This window comes from Trachurus trachurus (assembly GCF_905171665.1).
Source record: "Trachurus trachurus genome assembly, chromosome: 6".
In the NCBI taxonomy this organism is placed as follows: Eukaryota; Metazoa; Chordata; class Actinopteri; order Carangiformes; family Carangidae; genus Trachurus; species Trachurus trachurus.
The window spans coordinates 14,960,228-14,982,113 of NC_139897.1; the positions used below are offsets into that span (position 1 = coordinate 14,960,228).

The following is a 21,886-nucleotide window of genomic DNA, read 5'->3' on the forward strand; positions in this document are numbered from 1 at the left end:
AATCGTGTCGCTTTTATGACTTTCCTCTTACGATGGCTGACGACGGTCACAAAATGGCAACAAGGCGACCTGGTTCTTCCGAGTCTCACACTGAGTAAGGGATTTTATCTTCTCACCATTGTTTACGCTAAAACTCTCCAGTCCTATTTCCCATGACAAAAGTATTTTCCTCACAAATGTGCTTGCCTTTTTTTCAAAACTGTTACCCTGTTTGACCAAACTTGTAAACAGGTCCCCTGAAAGCATGGGAAGCACTGACAGGGGTGTGGATGGGTCCCCTAACTGCAGCTCAAATATGCTGCTAAGTCCCTCAAAAACAGGATATTCTAAGAGGGATATTATGATGATGCCTCCAGAGGAAAAACTCAAGCACTTTGACAGCCAAGCTCAGGCCCATGAGGACAACCAAGAGGTGGGTTTAGTGTAAGCTCCTGTGACAAATTAATAGGGTATTCATTGTTAATAGTTTGTAATTAGTCTGCACAGAAGATGTGCATTCACAACATGTCACATTGCACAAATCATATGCACGCTGCTTAGTGTCACTTATAATTATCACTGTTTACATGCACATTAGTATCCTGGTTTTGATTGAAGTCATGCTGGTGTTTATATGGAGCACAAGAAACTGGATTATTCACACCCCTTTATAAACATAATCAGCTCCATCATTTTTTCTGATCATCTATAGTTCCTCAACATCTCAGCCACTGCTTTAGCCTACTAACTGAGGACAATCAGAAACGTAAGGCGTTTACATGTCCACTGTTCAGTTTCCTCTCATATTCAGGTTAAGACTGTATCATTATCTGCGCAACAAATATAGGCTACTCATAAAAAAACTCATCCTGCATTAGTAAAAAAAAACAGTTTTCTTCAAACAGCTTTCTTTGTCTGACTAGATAATCAAAATCCAATTCAGTTCAAACTATAGTAGTGTACCCTCATCTAAGAAACTGGAACCAGGGGATAGCCTACTTGCTATTTTTGCTTGGTAAATGACATAAACCTAACACGTTTGTTGTGGATACATTTTTTTTGTACTCATAGAGTATTAAAATTCACTTCTCTTGGTATGGCATGTTGTATTTGATGCATGTGCACTGAGCTATCATAATACGTGATACTCACAGTTACTTTATTTTCACAGTTTGATGCTTGTATCGAGGACCTGGTGCGTTGTGTGGCTCTGACATGGCTGGTCTATGGGGAGGGACATCTGAAACTAGCCCAGGCCCACATCAGACTGGCAAAAGCATATTTCAAGCTCAAAGGTAATTTTAGAAAGACAATACTGTAAGAAGTTATTAACAGACAATTTCACACTAACCCTTTGAGGGATCCGTCTACAATTCACACACCTACTGCTTTACCTCTTTTTTAATTGATAATTGATAATTGATTTTTTTTTTAACTATACAGGCTGGGGGCTGCAGGCCTTGGAGCACTGTGTCCTGGCCAGAGAGCTGCTGTCTGTCTGCTCCTCCTCCATCTCCTCCTTCAGAGGTGAAAAGCATGAGGTGCTAACATGTCTCTTGAGTATACACCTCACACAGGGAGGAGCTGCACTGCTTACAGCCAAATATCCTTTCCATGATATGTTTGATACGAACATATGAGTCTGAACAGAAATCAACACAAAATTGCAAAGTGAAAATGTCCTTGACTCTTTTCCACTCTTGAGGAGGCAGAATCCTCTTTTCTGGAGGCAGAGCATGTTCTTAAGGAGCTTCATCGACATGGTGCCATTGACCAGGAAGAGATGATAAAGACTAAACTGGAAATCTTCACTGGCCTTTGCAGGTTGAGTAGTAAAAAAAAATATTTTTGTGATACTTCTGTAATCTTTTAGTAGCTAGTAGTAGACCTACACACAAATTATAAGTAAATCAGAGATTGTTATAGAGCATTTGTAGCCTGTGGTGTGTGATAGCAGCTGCCACTCAGTTTGTAGCAATGCTGTCTGGTGATCAGATGATTTGCTCTATTTATTTCCTGTGACTCTTGTATCATGTTCAAGCTGAGCCAAACAACCTGGCACCATTGCAAAATGAAAGGTAACAGGTCAGGTCTCCCCAGTGAGGATTCAGAGTAGCCTGGAGCATTTTACATAGCAACTGTTATTATATATGAACCATACTTGTTTTTCTGAAACTCCATCTCAGCGACATTAGATTATACCCCAAATGGGGGACTGGCAGACATAGAACAACCACAGAGCCTCTACACTACTACTACAGCACTAATTATGAAAGAATATAGTCATATTTTAGGCTACATCAAATTAAACAGCAGAAGCTGGTCTACAACGTGTAAAAACCATGTTTATATGACCCAAACACAGCCCAAACACTACTGAAATAAAAAACTAAACATCAAACTTCATGAAGCACCTCTGTGTGGACCCAGTCGCCACATTTCTGGCACGTAGGCTCGTATAGGCTACTGTAGGCCTACATTATGCAAAACACATCAGCTACCGCTCATATGAAAGAGCTGGCTACAAAGATTGGGACGTTACATAGCAACCGCGGCCCCACATACTCGGGCGTACATGAGTCCACGGACATCCGCGCGTACTCGAGGCGGACTCCGTGCAGACCCAAAGCGGACGTCCGCCAGACCCGTGCGCGCAAAGCTCAATATGCGGACTCCGCGTACACGTACTCGGTGTCACAGACTGCTCGGCGGGAAATCTTCACATCGACCTGTTTTTAACATGACGCCGTACGCCCGACTATGAAAGCTCAAACGTCCGCGGACAGTGCGCACGGAGTCCGCGCTGCTCACAGTCGCGCACAATATGCCTGAGTATGTGGGGGCCATGTACACAGAAGCTACACAGAAGCACGGCAGAGAGAAGCCAACAACGAGCAAAGTCGAGCAAACACAGACACTGCTTGGCCAAAACATAGTTGTAAATTTCCTCTTACCTTTGCTGTTTTGCCGTGAAAAGTTTGTTTTATGGGTAAATCCCATGGTAAATCCACAATATTTCCTGTTTGAACTTTGACCGGTGTTACATCTAAATCGGTCCGGGCGGGCTTTAGGAGCGGGGGAACCTTTGTGAGTGCCGCACACAACAGCCTGTGCGTCACACATGTCAGGATTTGACTGATTCTGATTGGCTGCCAGTACTGTCAATCACATCAACGTGCCTCATTCTATTGGCTCTAACGGTTCGAATGAGCTGTCAATCACTCAAATCAACCAATCTGCTGCAGAGATCTAGCCAGGCGTAACTGCAGCAGGTCAGTGCAGCTTTACAGAGGGACACAGAGGGCCTAGATTAGAAAGTAGTTCAATTCTTTTTCAGTTAGTTTATGCAAAGTGTGTGAAAACAATGGTTTATAGTGGCAGGTGGTTCCAAGCTGTGCCAAAAAATTGACATTTTGGAAAGCTCGCCTGAATATTTTGTAGTAGCCTAAAATCTCAATAATTTTGTACTGCTTCACTTTATCAGAATCAACCACTGCAGAGATAATGTTCATACACTGTACAATCATTTGATAGAGGTTTTGAACTTTAGCAGCATCATTCTGAAGGACACTCATCTAAAATATGATTTTTTGGGGGGGGTGAATATTAATTTTATTTAGTTTTTTCTGTGTGCCATCTTCATTTACTCTTCACCAGTAACACTGAAATGTACACATCTCAGCAATTTCCCATTTTTTCCCCTTTACTATGACACCAAATGTATTCAAATAGACCTTGTGGTTGCAGATATACTCATTTTATTATGGATGCAATTTCGAGAAAAGGCCTACAAAATAGGCTTGGTTTTTAACACGTTATGTTTAAGTTTGGCCACAAGATGGCAATAGAGTCCAGCAAATTTGCATTAAATCAACCTTCTGTGTACTTTTTGGAGAGCAGAGTGTTTGTGCTGACTTAGTTACACTAGAAAAAAATGCCATCATTTCATGTTCTCTTGAAAGCAACAACTTAACAAATCAGGACTTTCCCCATGTCATTGTCCAGTCCACTCAGCAGTCTGTGTGGGTGTTTTGTAACGATGCTTACTGAGCTGCTGGCTGCAGTTTCTGCTTGTCCTCTCATACATTCACTGCTCAAGCAGAGGCACAGATGGGAGGGAAACATTTCTCCTCTTTAAGAACAACACTCCCATTTCTCTGTAAGAGCTCTGCCTTTTTTCTTTTTCTATTTATTTAGCTTTGGATCCCTCCTTAATTATTATCCTCCCTTGATTTATATAATGATTAGATATTGTTTTGTTACATCCTTTGTATATTTGAATTTCTCTCTTAAATGCCAGCTGCTTTGTTTACTCCACACAGAGAGCTATTATCATACTATTGATTTGTTTCTACCATTAATATGCGGTTGTAACCTATATATGTATGTATAATGACAGTGATAGCAGAGGTCCCAAGGATTGAACTGCATGCTTCAGAAAAGATAAAAGAATTAGGTGATCATGGTGGAAGGAAGCACCAAGCACAGACAGCAAGTGCAGCAGACACCGATGGCCTCTTTGGTAAACTGTGTGGTAACATAAAAATAGCAGCCTCTTATCATAGCTTAGATTTCCGTTGGTGAAATTAGAATCACATCCAGGAAATATAAAGTATAGTCTTACCTGGATTGAGATCACCCCAATTATGTCTCTCTTTATTTTGGCCCTAATATGTCTGTTGATTTGCCATAAATACAATTAAATAAAAAAATACAATGTTCTCCATAAAAACATCTGACAGTGTTGGTAAAATTGTTTGCAAAGACTTGTAAGAAACCATTATAGTACTATTAGAAATGTTATCATTTGTATAAAACATTTCTCTTAGTTTTAGAAAGGGAAAACACATCATTATGTAAGGAAAGAGTGTTTCAGCAGGTTTGCCATCCCACATGTTTTCTGAAGTGTTTCACTCTCAGACTCAGACAGAAAGAACCCACACTATAGACAACACTCCCACAACATTAACTGTAAATTGGCCTTATCAGCAGCTGAGGTGATCTACTCTCATTGGAATCTGTAAATGATGCCATCTTGGTCTATTTCAGAGAGTCAGAGTTTGTTGACATGATGTGTGTAATTGAAAAAATGTGCAGACTCTGGCTGGTGTGTAAGCTTGCTAAATCTCTTTTGTTAGGTGATGACTAAGAATTTGGCATGCTTCTAAAGCTCTGTCAGTCAACACTGTTGTGATGGAGGGGAATGTTCCCACCAAAGCCTGGAACAATAATGTAAGCTCTACCCCCTTATAGATCCAAATATCCCGTTTAGTTTCAGACTCTCACTCAAGGTGTGCACTTATGATCGGCCAGATAGCATGTTTCAGTTAAAGGAGTAAAAGGTTTCGATTGATCTCATGTGTATGATGTGTTGTTTGTCTAGGTACGGCTGTTTAAGCAACTTATTGTCTTTATGTCTTTATTACCGATGTCATAAATCTAGCATTTAGGTTGACCTTTTAATACATTAAACAGTTTGTGTTGTATTTCATAAATTCCCTGTAGATAAATAATGCACTTATGTAATCTCCCTTTTTTTTGCCCAGCCTTTATTTTAATATTTATGCATCATATTAATTGAAATGGACTTGCTGTTTGCAAGCTTTGTGCATTTGCATCCAGAGTTTGTGCTTTTGGAGTAATTGGTCTCTCTCTTTCTCTCTCTTTCTCTCTCTCTCTTAGTGAAAATGTATACCCTCTTATTCCAGTAAAATTGGCTTCTGATTAGCTGGCTGAAGTAAAGTAGGAGTAAAAGCAGAAGGAATATTGTTGTGGATGGCCATGATTGAGAGTCACTACCCATAACCACTCAGGTGATTTAGGGTTCTGCTGCATAGCGTTTTGCTATTTACTAAATCTGCCTGAGTTACACGATAAAAAGACTCATCAGGCAAAAGGCCGTCAGTTTCAAACACCACACAGATTTCCCGGAGCCGACTGTTGTGTTTTTGACCCTCTGTTTTCACTTTGAGTTGGCTTTTCTGTATCATTTTCCAAGTGAAAGCCCAGAGCAAACTTACGTCAAGCATGTTCTGGAAACGTTTACAAAAGAGGGCTGTGTGGCTTGCCTGGCACTACATCTACAAATTCTTAATTATATTAATTCCTTGCCCTGTGGAGTCTTGGTAGATTTCTGTGGGATGTGGCATATTACCGTTTTGCCAGGAAGTGCATAAGGATGCAGAGTGAATGAGAGGATAGAGAAGCATTGTCTCTGTCTGGCCATGCAGGCAGAATAGCAGGACTCAAGCCATGCTGGAATGTACTGTAGCTGTTCTTCAGCTCCGCTGCCCTAAAAGGACTTAAGTGACTGCCTCGTGAACACTTATGGGCAGGGCACTCCTACTGTCCATCATGGCATTTTAGCGTTCATGGGAAAATTTAAAGAAATTAGCTTTGACTCTGTTTTTGTAACCTGTTCTGCCACTGAGCCAGGAATACCCAAATCCATGCTGTCTAGGGATGAGAGCATGACATAACACTGTCAAACGTAGACATCTGGTACACACACCCTGTATGTACAAACAAATGAAATGCCATGCTCTTCCAGTTGTACTGAATTGTAACTTTCATTCAGATAACGACTACACACTATAGTGTGGATGGGGGAAGATGATCTGGGAGGGGGTTTCCAATACTGCTGTGTGACAGCGTTCCAACTAGAGATTGTATACTACTGAGTTTTGTACCCTCTGAGAAAGGCCAGCCCTCTTGACTGGAGAGCTGAATTAAATTTAGAGTCCATTAGATGATTTGAAGCTGTTAGCAGAGTGGCCTGATGGATCCAGTGCCCTTGCAGTGGTTAATGCAACTATACCTCACTTTCCCCCTCGCCTGAGCTCTTACTGTATAGTAGGCCAACCCCAGCTGCTTGCAGTCTTACAGAAAGTGGCTTTCCTTTTAAAACAGCAAAGACTGTACACACATACTGTAGTAAAACCTTGGTAGCAACAGCACATGTACAGACGAGTGACGCTTTTATTATAGAAGTAGAGCTCTCAGTGTGTCTCATCAAGACCATGCTTCAGTGTTCATATTTGCATTTGTTTGTTCCTATAGGGCATCCCTGAATATAGACACCCTTGAATGATAGTTTGAACACACTGCGCTGCAGGAATTATTTGCCAGACACTGATGTGCAGTATTTAAAGTGAGGGGGAAGGTGCAGTCTAACTACGATGAGGAGACAGTTATAGACCTGTGGAAGGATGCAACAAAAAGGTTATTAAAGGGCAACACGTAAGCTTTCCCTATTATAGTCAGCACTGCACTGCATGTCAGCTGCAGCCATCACCCAAAGGTATTCACCTCTCTCTTGGTTACAGATCGAGCAGGTACTTCATTATGAGAAACAAAGCAAGTTTATGGGTTAATAATGTACACTAACAAGACGTGGTAAAAAAAAATAATAGAAAGAAAGAAAAGAAAGTGTGTTATCATGCAGAATTAATTGAAATAATGCTGTAATTTTGTTAATTCTTATTAATATAGTTTGAGCATGGTCAGTTACTAAACATGCACTGCAGATGGTTTGACTGTATTGCTGTAATCTGTCGCCTTGTGTGGCAGACCAGACTGGTAATGTTTGTCCTCTCCGCTCTATAGGATCCATAAAATGCAGAGCAGACCAGACAAGGCCTTAACGCAGTGTGAGAGGTCTCTGCAACTGCTGAAAGACTGCGATAAACCAGAGAAGACATGCTCCGTCTATAGGGACATGGCTGCTATCGAACAGGACAGAGGTCATTTGGACAGAGCCATAGAGCATCTCTCCAAGGCAAGTGGCATATCGCTTACACATCATACACAACTTCACAGCATAAACATATATAGCACCACATGAGGGCTTCTTGAGATGGCGCCAAAGCTGTGTTGTTAGGTAACGGCACTCACACCCCATATTTGTTGACATGTGATCTGTCTTATTTTACGTGGGTGTTCCTGCTAGGCTCATACCATTGCTATGAGCCACAGCCCGGAGAAGCTGGAGGGGGCTCAGATCTCCCACAGCCTGGCCCTCATCCTCTCTGCTCCAGCAGAGTCCCATCACAATGGTGAGTCTATGCACAGACACAGGCCTGAGCAAGAGGCACAAGGGGTTAATTAGGACTTGAATCTCCCATTGTCTTCCTATATGTCACATTCTTCAAGATGGTGTTTTGGAAACCAGACATATGAAAGCCTTATTGTAACAGCTTTACATGTCCAATCATGTCACTATGATTCAGTCATGTCATGTCATGTCATGTCTCAAAGCAAACGTCTGCTCCATGGTATCTATTTTAAGTGTAACATCTGGAAACTAAGAAAATGGAAAGAATTTGTGTAAAAAAAAAAAAGTTCACATATTGTTGTGATAATGTTGCAGCATGTTTTCAGGCTCAGTTAATTTGTCAATTATCTCTGTAATTTAATAGTCAATGTGCATCACTCTTCTTTTTATTTCCAGATGTGGGTGTAGACTCTGCAGGCCACTACTTTGAGCAGAGTCTGAGTGCATATAAGAACTGTGTGGGTCCACAGGATCCAGCCTTTCTCACAGTGCAGGATGATTATTGTCGTTTCCTCCTCCTCAACGGCCAGCAAGAGGTCACACACACACACACACACACACACACACACACACACACACACACACACACACACACACACACACACACACACACACACACACACACACACACACACACACACACACATTCCCCTTACATACATAAACATATTTGTAAGATCAGTAAGAGTCACTGAGACTTAATTCTGGCTCACCTCATATTTTTGTTCATGCAATTTTAAGATCCATATCAGCATTGGTCAACATTTTCTGTTCAGAGAACAGCAACATGGAAACACCCACATGTCACAGTTTGGAACTGTCGAGGGATTGCTTCCACCTGCTGATCAGGGTGTGTCCCTCTCTCTACTGATGACTTACCTATTTGTACTGTACCGTTGCAGAGATGTGTGGAGATTCAGAGAGCCTCACTTATATTGAAAAGGTCTACATTTGGTGATCTGAGTGCCGAGGTAGCAGACACCCTTCAGCTTATAGGAAGTGTGGAGATGACCGAGGGCAGGATGGTTCAGGCCCACAGGACTATGACAAAGGTAATCACACAGTACACAATGTAAACAGCACTTGTGAATATATTAGAAAGTAGTAGTTGCTGTCAACAAACATGGATGCTGTCCCTGCCAAACTATTCCGGGGGGGGTGTTAATAAAAGGCCAGGAGTCAGCAGGCGTGGCCACCTACACCAGTGAGAGGCTTTTCAAAATACACACAAAGAGTCCCTGTCATGTTGAGATGAGCTATTTCCGCCATCTCTCTAAAGCTCAGTGCTATCAGAGTCGCATGCTAATCTTGGAAGGGTGCAAGGTGCAGAGCCGCCCTCCCTGGTGTAAAATATCACACAGAGTGACTTTGTGTTTCCTCACTCTGGATATAGACAGACAGATGGGCAACACAACTTTCTAACGAGAATGGCTGGTTGCCAAGCGCTGTCAATTAAAGGGGCATTGACCCCCATTAGCGTGGCATACCATTATGTCCCTTTGAAACAAAAGTGACATTCTGATGTCTTTCAGCACACGTGTTAAATAAACAGAAGCTTTTCAGCCGATTCCATGATCCTCCTTTATAGCCATTACTGCCTTACTTGAATTCTTAAAAGAGTGCTTTTGGTTTTCACGTATGTAGTCACTGCACATGTTTGACCTATGAGTTCACTTTTGCCACCCATCAAACATACTAAAATACACCGGTAAATGGGGGATTTCTTCATACTGGTAAAGGCAAGCCTGTCAGTGAAGAGGGCTGGTTGCTATGTTGTTTTGTTATGGCATCTAAGTGCAGAGGGGTCCAAGTATGACAGGGGGCATCAGGACTCAATCTCTCTACACCACATCCGTGTAGTAACCTTTCTGAAATACCCTGACACAGAACAGATGTGCCAGGTCTTGTTTTGTTTTTTTCCTGTCATCATGACACCATCTGTACACGACTGAGCAACGTGTGTTTTTCCGAAGGAAAACTACCTTCTACCGTAGATCCACTCTAAACAAACACCAAGAACAATGGCACACACACACTTCACATTTCCCCCTTCCTCTGTAGTGCCCCTGAAAAAAAGGGCCTTCCATTACATCAACCCTAGCAACAGTGAAAACATCCATGAGACCAGATGGATCTGTTCCAGTAAACTGAGTGTTTTACTTTCCCCTGTGAAGAGAGAAACTTTCACTCCCCCTGTCATTGTTTTAACAAAGTTCTCTTTACATTTTGTTGTTTGTGATGACTGCAGGAATCGCAGATGGCTTTTATCAGGACTGTTGTGTCACCATGGGGACTGGGCAATCATAACTGTGTTCGCAGTTCAAAGTTTAGACCTTTCTGGATTTTGTTAAATTATGTAACATTTTCTGATGTCATAGAGCTCTCATTTGATTGGACCAAACTAAATGTCAACTGAATGGAAAACGACTCAGGCTGCGTCTTAAACTCAGAGTTAACTTCAGATCGCTGGGTGGTGAGTTTAGAGTTCTTGTAATAAATCTTGCAGATCCTCCTTGTTGACCTGACACTTAGAGTGGTCAGCACAGGTGTTATCTAAACCTTGGACTGCTACAGTGGTTATTTTGGGATGTTTAGTGCATTCACATGTTGCTAGGAAGTGTTTATTCCCCTCTGAGTATGAGTTGCACCTCTCATCTTCCACCAACCATCTATTACCATTATTTTTATTTTTAATTTTAGTGCCTGGAAATCCAGAGTTGGATACATGGCCCCCAGCATAAGGAGACGAAAGCTACACAAAAAGCTGTGGACATGCTGGCCCGGTAAATCTGCACCACTGTGACTTTTATTCACCAGTACTTTATCTCAATACATTTGTTTCAGCCACACACACACACACACACATTTGCCAGCTTACCTTTTTCACTAAATGTAATACATTTCAAGTAGATTTATTAAATGGTACAGTGAATTTGAAATCAAAACAAAACTGAATTTTATTGAGTAAAGCCTGTGTATCTACGATGTAACCAAGTACTGTATGTCCTGCAGGGCACCAGCAGTGGCTGAGAGGCTACAGAGACAAGGTAGAAGAAAAACAAAACGTCATACGTTTCCAGTTGCACCTTCAGGCCACGATGGAAATTCCATGTCAGGCTGATTTTTCTTTTTACATCCCACATTTTGGACCAAGAACTACTGATCTTTTTGTTTTGTTTTTGTTTGTTTGTTTTTTAATTTATTTCTTTTCCATAAAACATGTCTGTGTATTAGACTGTACAGGCAACACTGAGTGACATTGGCTTCTCAGTACTCTCACGATAATCATTGAAGAAAAACTCACACACAGAAAACATACCCACAATAGGTTTTAATTGTGTTAAGATATGAATCAATTTCCAAGTAAGGGCTGGAACCACCTTCAACCAAAGCAGTAATGTTATTTGTTCAGTAGAAATCATCATGTCAATAAAAGCAATAATGTTGGGCTATCCATAGTGTCTAACTCTTATTTAACACTCTTTGAACTTTCTTTATACATCATACATAACAATGTTTATGCTATGAAATGGCACGTGGCATCCAGATTACAATGTATACACACCAAACAAAGACTCCTTCATTTAAGTGCACTGATGTGTGTTTTTGTTTAATTGCAGGTGGTGAAGTGTATGGAAATATGCTTTATGGGCACTTTAAAGCTAAACAATATTTTAACTGATTTTGAACAATTTTGTTGATTTCTAACAACAAATATATTTCTAAAGCATGGCATTCACACTAAACATTGTAATTCTGCACATTGTTTCAACTGGATAATGCAAAAAAAAAAGTATTTTTGTGAAGACACTGTTCAATGGTTGCAAAGTGTTCATCAGTACAGCCACTAACACAAAATGCGTAACCAGTGTAACCAGGCCATAAACACAGTGAACTGTTTCTGCCTCTCCAACTAGTACACAACACAACAAACCCTAGTGAACACTTGATGCCACTAAGCTGATGATCCAAAAATAGTCACAGCCATGTACACACTCTTATGTCAGAGTAAAGGTTCCTCAATTCCTCAAGCCAACACACACTGTGATAACCAACAAATGTGGACAAGCAAAAGGTGTTCTGACACCATATACATCAAACCCAGATGTGATTATATTTTTCTTTCACAACATTATCTCTGCATCCTGAATTTATTTAGATTATACTACTTGTTTTTCCTTCTGTCATCTTACTGTTAGTTTTTCAAATTTCAAACAACTCTGGAAACAACCCTTCTCTGGAGTTACAAATGGTATAAATGCACCATTTAAAATTCCCAACTCAATCACAAAACTGGAAATGGTAATGACACACGTAAAGAAACAAACATTTTTTACAGTCACATTGATTACATTGAAATTGTAAACCACATGTGGTTGCATAATGGGTAGTTCTTTTTTCTGATCATTCAAAATGTGTTATGTGCCATTTAGTTGTGAGTAAAGTTAAATCATTTCACAATACCAAACTTTGTGAGCCACTTTTAAGTGTCACCTTTACTTGTTCTACACCTTGACTTTAGCATTCAAAACCTCCAAAATCTCATGCGACAAATTACCATCCTTTGCATCACTCCCCCATACCGTCAGTTACAAGCTTAACTATTCTGTTAACACTAGTGACTACTCCTTAAAAAAAACCTTTGTCTTCCAGAATGCAGTATATAAGTCTCTAATGTGATTCCATTTAGTAGCAGTGCCTGAGACAAAAGAAAAATGAAAGGTCCATTCTGCAAACGGTGCACAGCACCTCATAACTCCAACTGTCATATTGGTATGCACAAAATCTTGATTAAGTAGAAGTAACACCATGGTAGACAGAGCCACGATGTGTTTCTTTGTTGGGTTGATGGTGTGTTGGAAACTGCAGAACAGGCTGTTTAAGCTGAACAGCACAGGTTAGTACAAAAATAGAGAAATCTAGAGAGTAAACAAGACAGTCTTAAGATCAACCGCAAGCTATAGAAGGATTACACAAACCAGCGCAACACTCCATCAGTATGAACTACATTAAGAAATTGCTACAATTATGTTATAATCCTTATAATTTAAGCTTGCTCATATTAGTTGGCATTGAGTATTCTTAATGCTGCCACGATGAATATCAATAAAATATGTATTAATCTGGAAATTTAACAATATAATAGAAGTTGCAGTGCAGGTGCAGTTAGGTGCATTAGGTTGTAACACACTCTAAATGGGGAAAGTAAATGAGCATACCAAAATCAATTAGCTATATGTTATACTGCAAGAATTACAGCATCATTACAGTGTCTACAATCACCATTAACGCCAAATGTGATTAAGTGCTGCATCGGAACAACCTCTGTATGTGCACAAATGATGCATTGGCAAGCTCTGGGATTTAACATTTTTCTAACAAATTCTTTCTCACTCATCTTCAGGACTTTCAAGGAAAATTGTTGCAACTTTTTTCTCTTCAGAAACCTTCACTTGGGTCTCAGGGATTTGGGATTGCAGCTCTTGGTTTGGGGCCGCCTCAGAACGGCTGCTCTGTACATCCATCTGGAAGGTGAAGGACTTCTCTGACGGCCCCAGTTTGATATGTTTCTCAGTGATTTCAGACACAGGTTGAGCAACATCCTCTTCTTTGGTGACTTTGTAGCTGTATCCTCCTGCCCCACCCTGGAAGGCTTTCTCAAGCCCTAGGTTAGATGACCTGAGAGCTGCCATGATTTGCTCGTCAGACAGATCCTCCTCTGCTTCCAGCAGGCCTGAGTCCTCCAGAGTTTGAGAGACATTTAGCTCAGCAACTATAGTCATGGTGCCATTGTCAGTTGACTGCTGCACTTTTTTGACAGCCACATTCTGTGAACCTTCACCGCTCACTTTTGAGAGGAAAGCCAATTCCTCCCTCAGTGGACCCGAAACTGAGCTTTGTATCTTTTCTAGAGCTCCCCTCAACTGCTCTTTGGGGTCCAAAGTGTCCTCTCTCAGGAACCCAAGCACTGATTCCTGGACGACAGGGGAAACACGAACCTCCTCTTCAATGATGCACTCTGGAAAACTCTCCTTAACAAACGAGCGATCACCTGGCGTGAACTTGTACTCGTCACTTTCCTCTACAATCACTCTTTTCAGTGGCAGACTCTCATCTTGGTAATACCGCTCATCTGACAAGTCATCCACGACACCGTAATGGCCGTACGAGGTAATGCCACCACCCTCCTCGGGTTCAGAAAGATTATCATCTGGTGTTGAGACATAATATTCATGAGGCTCTTGGTCATGGGAGAAATATGAAGATTCACTCTGTCTAGAGACCTCTTCAACATGAACAGATCCACCTTTGGAGTGATCTGCATCTCCCATGGAAGTCTTCATGACATCATCGTCACTCCTCTGAACCTGAACATCATGAGGGACATTTTCTAGCTCTTCAATTTGGAAATATGTTGACGAGGGCTCATAAAAAGTAGATCTGGACTGGTGTTCAACCTCAATCTCCTCATCACTGAAAGAGTCGACTGGTTCCTCGATGATTTCTACGTTGACAGACTTATTTTGCAGGTTCTCAGCTCCCTGAAGGCCACTGAGCAAATCCTTGATCATGTTTCCTGTTGCTGTGTCCTTGATGTCCTGCAGTGACACTTTCTTCACACCTTGGCTCAGGAGTTCTTCCAGGGCAGAGTCCTCAGAAATATCCAGCTCTTCCTCCATTTTGGACTCCAGCACGATCTGTGTCTTGGTGGTGCCATCCTCCTGCTGAGTTTTCTCCACATGATATACAATCTTGGATTCTCCAGATGAGCAAGGCTTAGCTTCCATACCTGCTGGCCTCATCACTTTCTCAATGATCTCTTCTACAGACACAGAGTCTAATATCTTCTTCTCACTTGGCCCTGTTCTCTCTTTGTCCTTGAGCTCGCCGTCATAAACATGACCTGTGTCTGTTTCATCTGACAGTTGCTTTTTGCTTTCTGTCTCTGTTTTCACACTCAGGCTCATCATTGGCGGGGACACCACTCTCACTGATTTGGTCTCAGCAGTGGAGGACTTGATGGGACTGATCTTCTCCTCTGCCAGAGAGACCTTTTTGGTTTTCACAGTTTTCTCCTCTACTGTTGCTTTCTGCACAACTTGACTCACATGGCTTTCCCTCTGGACTGTTTGTTTATCTTTGGCAGCTGTGGCAGCAGTGGTAGTAGCAGGGGCGGAAGCAGCAGACCGAGCTTTGGCAAATGAGATCATGTCCCTTCTGGATTCAGGACTCTGATAACGAGATTTGCCTGCAACTGAAATGGGAATGACCCTGGAGGGGCTTATGGACCCAGAGGGAGGCACGGGGGATCTTCTCAGGCTCGACGTTGGCGCCGTGTACCTGACATCCATATGTTGTCTGGTGGTTAAGGTGGAAGCTCTTGTTTTGTAGGGTTGGGCTGGCATCTTGATATCTAAGGCCGAGAAGTAATTAGCATAAATAATTACTTCATGCATTGACATGTCCTAAGTAGTCAGATCTCCTTACATCTAAAACAAATCAATTATTCAGTGTGGCTAAATATGTGGACATATTTTCACATTTAACATCAGTTTTAAAGTGTTTTCTTGTGATTTATGTGTCAATATTAAGTGATTAAGTTGATACCGGTCAATACAATACCTATTATTCTTTCTCTCTGATGCTGACCCACTCTCCTTTGGGCATCTTGCAGACCCACTCTTTCACCCTCCAGGAGAGCCCTGAACAAAGAATAAACAAAATATTTAGACAAAGGCACATATGTCATTACGACCACTACTTATCCCCCTATTTAAATCAAATTATTTTTCACTAACACACAGAAAATAAAATATAAATACCTCAGAAGATGGTGTACATCTTTCAGCTCTTCCATCTCAAGTCTCTCAAACTAAACGCAACAGGCTTACAAGACGATATGAGCCCCGGACCTGACCATATAGGGTAGCAATCATCAAAAACACAACAAGCCAGAGTCATGCCATAAAGACCCTGTAGTAATTTCGTTAAGAAAGCTCACCTTTCCTCAGCCATGTTTCACCATACAAATAAGAGCAAAGCAAAGTCCATCATAAGGGAACAACCTCTCCTGAGACTGTCTTCCGAAAGACTGACCTAAAAATACAATGTGGGGCTGTCCACACATGTCCTTGTGAATCCTGCAGAAGCCGACTCCTGACAGAAACACATGCCATGGCCACGTCTCTGAGCAAACATTCTGCATATTCCAAATATTCAAAACAAACTAGATGTGCCAGTAGAGAACCTGCCATATACAGAAATAATGGAGTGGTAGCCTTCAACAGACAACTTCCTTGGAATTAGCTTAATACTAATAAAATATTGGGCAATATGTGAGCTATAAACTGTTTAGATATTCTGACAAATGAAGTTAGAGTTGATAATGGTATGATGTTTCAAATAATAACTCAAGAAAAAACAACCAGATATAACCTTGTAACATGAAATTCAGAGTGTTTGTTCAACCAATAAATAAATAACTTTTCCTTTCAGTAAGAATAGTCTGTATAAGTGACCACGTGTGATATGGCTGTTTGGAGCATGACAACCGGACATGCAATTACAAGGTATGAAATGCCAGATATTATTTGTTTTGCATCGACACTTAAAATAAACCACAGTTTGAAAGTTTGAACATCTCTGTTAGATGTGTATACAAGTATTTATACGATAGTAAACCTGGGTTACTGCTTTTCAGTTTATCTGTCGAGGCACAAGTGTTCAGATCAGAGCACTTAGTGCCAAGACCAACTAGAAGCAAGATTTGTTCCAGTGCATTTGATGGAATAGCTTATTAAGCTAAGAGTACTTGAGGCTGCAGGGGCTGCTTTGGACAATAATCTCTTGTTAAAAGCATGTAAATGTCACCGCAAAAAGCGGATGCACTGTACCTTTCAAAACTCATTTGCAACGCCTGTGCTATTCCCTATAAAGGCAGATCAAAATGACTGCTAGGTTGTTTTTTTACCCTTGGTGATAACTGATTTAAGTCTCTTGACTGGACAACTGACAGAACAAATCAGCTCATCACCTGTAGGAGGCCACCTCCATGCCCAGATCCATCTTAACCTGGAGAAGGTGCTGATGTTCTCGCATCTTTTCTTCTATGGTGTTGGCCATCGCGTTCCTCTCGTGCTCCAGCTGGTCAATAATCATCTGGGGGGGGTGAAAATAAAAAGCACAGACAAAAACAGAAGAGACGTTTTCACTTTTCACATAGTTTAATTTTACAGGTCTACAACCCGTCCATTGGGTATTATAATGTTTTTTTTTGTTTGTTTATTCCAGTGTTATTCCATCTGTTTAACTGAAAATACAGCGAGCATTTGGCTTCCTCGTTGTAACCTCATTTTATTTTATAGCTGCCTGCAGAGTTGTTAACTAATGTGAATTGTTTTTTTTCCGTGTTTCAGTCCCTGTTGCTTATATTTGTTTACCTATATTCATCATACAGACAATATAATGAATTCAAATGTTGAACCTGGCCTTAAACTGTGACAAATGTGCCTTTGTTGCAATACTGGAGGCAGCACCACTCTGTAGAGCAAGTACAGTCATTTGTAGCTGGCTGACCTGCTTGGTGCTCCATCTTTAGGAAGGCTAATAAGGATTTCTCAGTCTGACAGCTAATTGGTTTAAGTGGCTCCTGTAATCTAGCAGCAACAAAGTCCTGGGGAGGCAGTGTCTCGTTCGCCCACTGAAGCTGTTCAATCCTTTTATTCTGAGGTCAAATGTAGCACGTACGATAAATGCTTTTAACAGTAATCGGAACACCAACTTGTCAGGCACCACTTTAACGCTGGTGATGTCATTATGAGGTGGAGGAGGGACAGTCATTTCAGAGCCATCATCCACTACTCTTAAAGGCTTTTAGGCCAAGGAGAGGTTAGTTACTGGATGTCACACAGGTATTCCTGTTATATATTTCAGCCTTGATATGTGATAATATAATAATAGTAGGCTATTATTGATATTTTGCATGGCAGCCGCAGCTTCCTCGGTGCCTTTAAAGACAGTGGGTGTGGCACGTACGCGAGGGAGTAGCCGCTCTCATCGCCCAGCAGTGGGATCAACGGGAGATTATAATGTTTTCTAATTTGTATTTAGATGCTTCATAAAAAACACATATACAGATGGAACAGTTTCTTGTGATATTGATTTTACTCTCTCTACCCTCTCACCTGATATCCACCCAAGTCCATTTGGAATTTGTCCTGCATGTGCATCAGTTGCTCCTCCAGACGCATCTGAATATGCCCTTGTTTTTCCGCCTCCGTGCGTAATTTGTCCAACTCTGAAGCGTACAGCATCTTCTCCCTCTGCAGCTCATTCAGCATGGTCTGGTCCGCTTTGATCTCCTGCTCCATCTCCTCCACCTTCCTCTGATACATTTCAAAAGTCTCTATCCAACCCTCGGACATACCCCGGGCGTACTCTTGCACCTCTTCCATGGAGACCGTCGGGGGCCCGTGGTAAGTTTGCGTAAGGATGGGCACCACCCGGGCCTCCACCTGACGCCGGAGATGGTCCATCTCTTGAATGTGCGCACCCTCCAAACGCTTATACTCGGTCTGTAGCTGATATAAACGCTTCTCCAGTTCACTGTTGGTCTTGTGGGCGCTGTGCAGCTCCTTCTCACAGCCTTTCAGCTCGCCACCGATGTCCCTGCACACACCGGTCTGTTCGCTGCACAGGGACTGGACCATCTGCAGCTCCCTCCATAGTTTCTCTCTCTCCATCTCGGCCTGGGACTTCTCCATCGACAGCTGCCCCACCATTCTCCTCAGGTCCCGCATCTCAGCCTTGTACTTGGGCTCCCACTCCGCTGTCTTCTTTTGCCTCAGTTTATTTATCTCGACGATAAGATGCGCATTTTCCTGCTCCAGCTGCTTCGTCCTGGAGAGGTACTGGGCAAGTCTGCTGTTGAGCTCCTGGAGCTGTTGTTTTTCGCTGTCAAAAGTTCTCTTGTAAGGCAACATCGTGACATCTAACAGTAATATCAAGGATCGTTTGTAATGCTGTCCAGTCTGGATCGGGCTAATTTTAAGGAGACGAGCTGCCTGGTGTCAAATGCGTCTGTTGGGCCCAACTGCGATGTAATTTGCGATCAGTGCCCTTTGACAAGTGCAGGAGGAGGAGGGCGTGTCCTGCCTCACAGGATCGTCCCAGCCCGTGTCCCTGGCAGATGTGATGATGCATTTAGGTGCAGTCTGAAATATTGTGGTAAACACAACTGAGACTGAACAAAAAATTAAACCTTTTTGCTGAAAATATAGCACAGCGAACGATGGATCCAGCCGAACTTACTTTTTTTTTTTTTTTTTTTTTTTTTTATCAACGAAATATAATGGGTTGTTTCATTGCGTGCAGCTTAAAAATTTAACCTCATCACTTTTAAAATCTTGTAGCTTACTTTATGCTACACTATTTTCCAGACATTTTAGCTTACTTATGTTTCAAATTTCACGTTCAAAACTTTGTCAGTATAATCATGTAGAAGTAGGAATAAATATTATTCTGTTTAGAACTATATTGCTATCCTTTCCATGTAGGCTATATTTTTCTGGTAGCCTAATCATTTACTCTTAGGTAACATGTTGAATGGGAGATTTATAATGGTTTACATCTGGGTATTGACGGGACTTAGGCTACATCCTCTTTAATCATTATGTGATGTAGAAAAAGCACATTATTAATTATTGCCGGTTTTATTTTATTCCCAAATTAGCCCCTGACATCAATATTGTTTTTGTTGTTGTTGTTTGTCAGAAATTGTAATTTTATTGATTAAGTTGGTCTATACAAAGTAGGCTCTCAATCTGGTTGTGATGAGATGCTCAAGACTTTGACTTGTCAATTGGTTGTCGAATTTACCGCAGGCGCCTGAATGCATCACTTTCTCACCCTGCCACAATATTTCTTTGTGGGAAATAGCTCCGCCAAGTGGACAAAGAGGTGAACGACAGGACCGGGGCTTGTTTTTCAGTATCCTGACCTGACATGAACCCACCTGTTCTCACTGAAATCAGAGTAAACGTCACTGCAGCATGAGTGGAGACGAAACTGTGGTCATTACTGGTAAAGAAACGCGTGTCTGGTCACGAACACACGAACTCTACTGGTCTTTATTTTCAGGTGATTTCTTATCTTTTCTAGGGTTTGGACCTTTTCGACAGTTCTTGGTGAACCCGAGCTGGAAAGCAGCCCAGGTAATGTTTGGGAACTAAACACCGGTCAGTGCTGAAAGTCCGAGGCCATAAAAGTAAAATATCTGAATATTTGATTTATTATAGGGGTTGAAGTTGGTCGGACTGGGAAAGAGGACTGATGTTTACATTAAAGAGGTGCCAGTGGCTTATACTAAAGCTGAGCAAATCATTGCTGACATTTGGCAAACCTTGAAACCAAAGGTAAAATATGACTATGACTGTAGCCAGACACTTAAATCAAATTGCAAACGTATTGATTCTGAATATTCTATTACGGTTTTTTTGCTCAACTGTTCAATTATAGGTGGGTGATTCTTTTATTTTCCAAAATATAGGTCTATATGCTGCTTCAAAGAACAATTCGGGAGTAGATAACAAATCTTGTATTCATGACATTAGCTAATTTAACACCAGAATCAAACCATAAATAACGACAATCTGTTTATTTCTTATAGCAAGATGCCCATGAGCCTGTAAAAACTTTGTGTTTGTTCCAGTTTGCAGTGCATCTGGGCATAGCTAGAGGCTCCAGTGTCGTCATTTTGGAGCAAACAGGGAAGAACAGTGGCTACAGAGACAGAGATGTGTGTTGTTTCTGTCCTGAAAGTCACTGCTGTGTGGATGGAGGACTTGAGAAACTCTGCTCTGTCGTCAACATGAGTGCTGTGTCCAAACAGTTCAGAAAAGCAGGGATGGAGGTGATTCATTCAAGAGATGCTGGCAGGTAGGCTTCTGCTTCTGCTCTGTGGAGAGGAGACGGACTCTCAGCATCACTATGAGATCATGCTTTCTGTCCTCTTCTCAGGTACCTGTGTGACTTTGTCTATTACTGCTCCCTGTATCACGGGCAGGGGAGGGCAGCCCTCATCCACATACCCACGTCTGGCAGCCTGGCCTCAACTGACAGACTGGTACCTCTGCTGCAGACCATCATTCAGACCATGCTCACCCAGCTGGGCCACCCTTCAGAAACAGCACGAGGAGACGAGCAGTCGCACTCTGGTAGACCCTCTAGTAAAGCCATTTCACAGCAGCACACAGGGAGACACCACATCACTGAATGACGTGGATCAAAAACCATGTCTTCAGAGGGAATCAAGTAGAACAAGCAGTCAAAGTTCTCATTCATTTATTTATTCAAAATTTCAGAAGAAAAAGAAAATACAAGAAATTCTCAGATACACATTTGGAAGATGGCATGTCAAAAATACACCATCCCAGCTATAGGTGTGAAAAAACTTTGAGGCCTCAGATATAGAGTTTGAAAGAAGACAAGTCTAGTGAAAGGTTTTTGATTATTTCGTTCCCCCAATCTGGTAATGAACACAGATTTTGTGAAAGTATTATAGTAAGATAATAGCAGTAGACCAAGGCCCGCTCAGAAGGTGTAGGAATGCAAATCATAAAGACAGAGGCATGATAATGATAAACCTCAAACTTATTATTGCAGTTTGAATGCACTGACGCATCCTCCATAAACCTGAGGTTTGCATGAAGAACATTTGGAAGAATAAAAATGATTAAATGAATATGTTGAATGTTTTCTAGTAAGTGACTCTGTATTTATGCTGAAAATCTGGTAATGCAAAAAAAAAAAAAAAAAAAGCAACTAGTGTGAAGCTGTAAACGTAGGCCTATCATT

At 41.5% G+C, this 21,886-nt stretch overlaps 3 protein-coding genes across 5 annotated transcripts; 2 read left to right on the forward strand and 1 right to left on the reverse strand.

The window, feature by feature from the left end:
* Window positions 1-244: 244 nt before the first annotated feature.
* Window positions 245-11,378, forward strand: ttc23 (tetratricopeptide repeat domain 23; the record flags this gene model as incomplete). The annotated part of the gene is made up of 10 exons (XM_083973529.1): window positions 245-412; window positions 1,151-1,274; window positions 1,423-1,600; window positions 1,678-1,803; window positions 7,585-7,756; window positions 7,928-8,033; window positions 8,429-8,568; window positions 8,935-9,084; window positions 10,733-10,815; window positions 11,045-11,378. 10 exons carry the CDS (start codon window positions 245-247, stop codon window positions 11,151-11,153), a joined length of 1,356 nt encoding a protein of 451 aa, XP_083829655.1. The 3' UTR covers window positions 11,154-11,378.
* A 276-nt stretch (window positions 11,379-11,654) lies between these two features.
* Window positions 11,655-19,136, reverse strand: synm (synemin, intermediate filament protein). Its single transcript, XM_083973764.1, has 4 exons — window positions 18,217-19,136; window positions 17,067-17,191; window positions 15,656-15,735; window positions 11,655-15,446 (listed from the first exon to the last, which is right to left on the reverse strand). The coding sequence occupies exons 1-4, from the start codon at window positions 19,012-19,014 to the stop codon at window positions 13,423-13,425; spliced, it is 3,027 nt and encodes a 1,008-aa protein (XP_083829890.1). The 5' UTR covers window positions 19,015-19,136; the 3' UTR covers window positions 11,655-13,422.
* An 893-nt stretch (window positions 19,137-20,029) lies between these two features.
* Window positions 20,030-21,468, forward strand: pgpep1l (pyroglutamyl-peptidase I like). 3 transcript variants are annotated; one of them, XM_083973766.1, is made up of 5 exons: window positions 20,030-20,113; window positions 20,192-20,244; window positions 20,329-20,445; window positions 20,742-20,968; window positions 21,050-21,468. In XM_083973766.1, the coding sequence occupies exons 1-5, from the start codon at window positions 20,083-20,085 to the stop codon at window positions 21,306-21,308; spliced, it is 687 nt and encodes a 228-aa protein (XP_083829892.1). In that variant the 5' UTR covers window positions 20,030-20,082; the 3' UTR covers window positions 21,309-21,468. The 3 variants fall into 3 exon arrangements, with proteins under 3 accessions (XP_083829892.1, XP_083829893.1, XP_083829891.1); XM_083973765.1 differs by having other exon boundaries at window positions 20,062-20,244; XM_083973767.1 differs by lacking the exon at window positions 20,329-20,445 and having other exon boundaries at window positions 20,032-20,244.
* The last annotated feature ends 418 nt before the right edge of the window (window positions 21,469-21,886 follow it).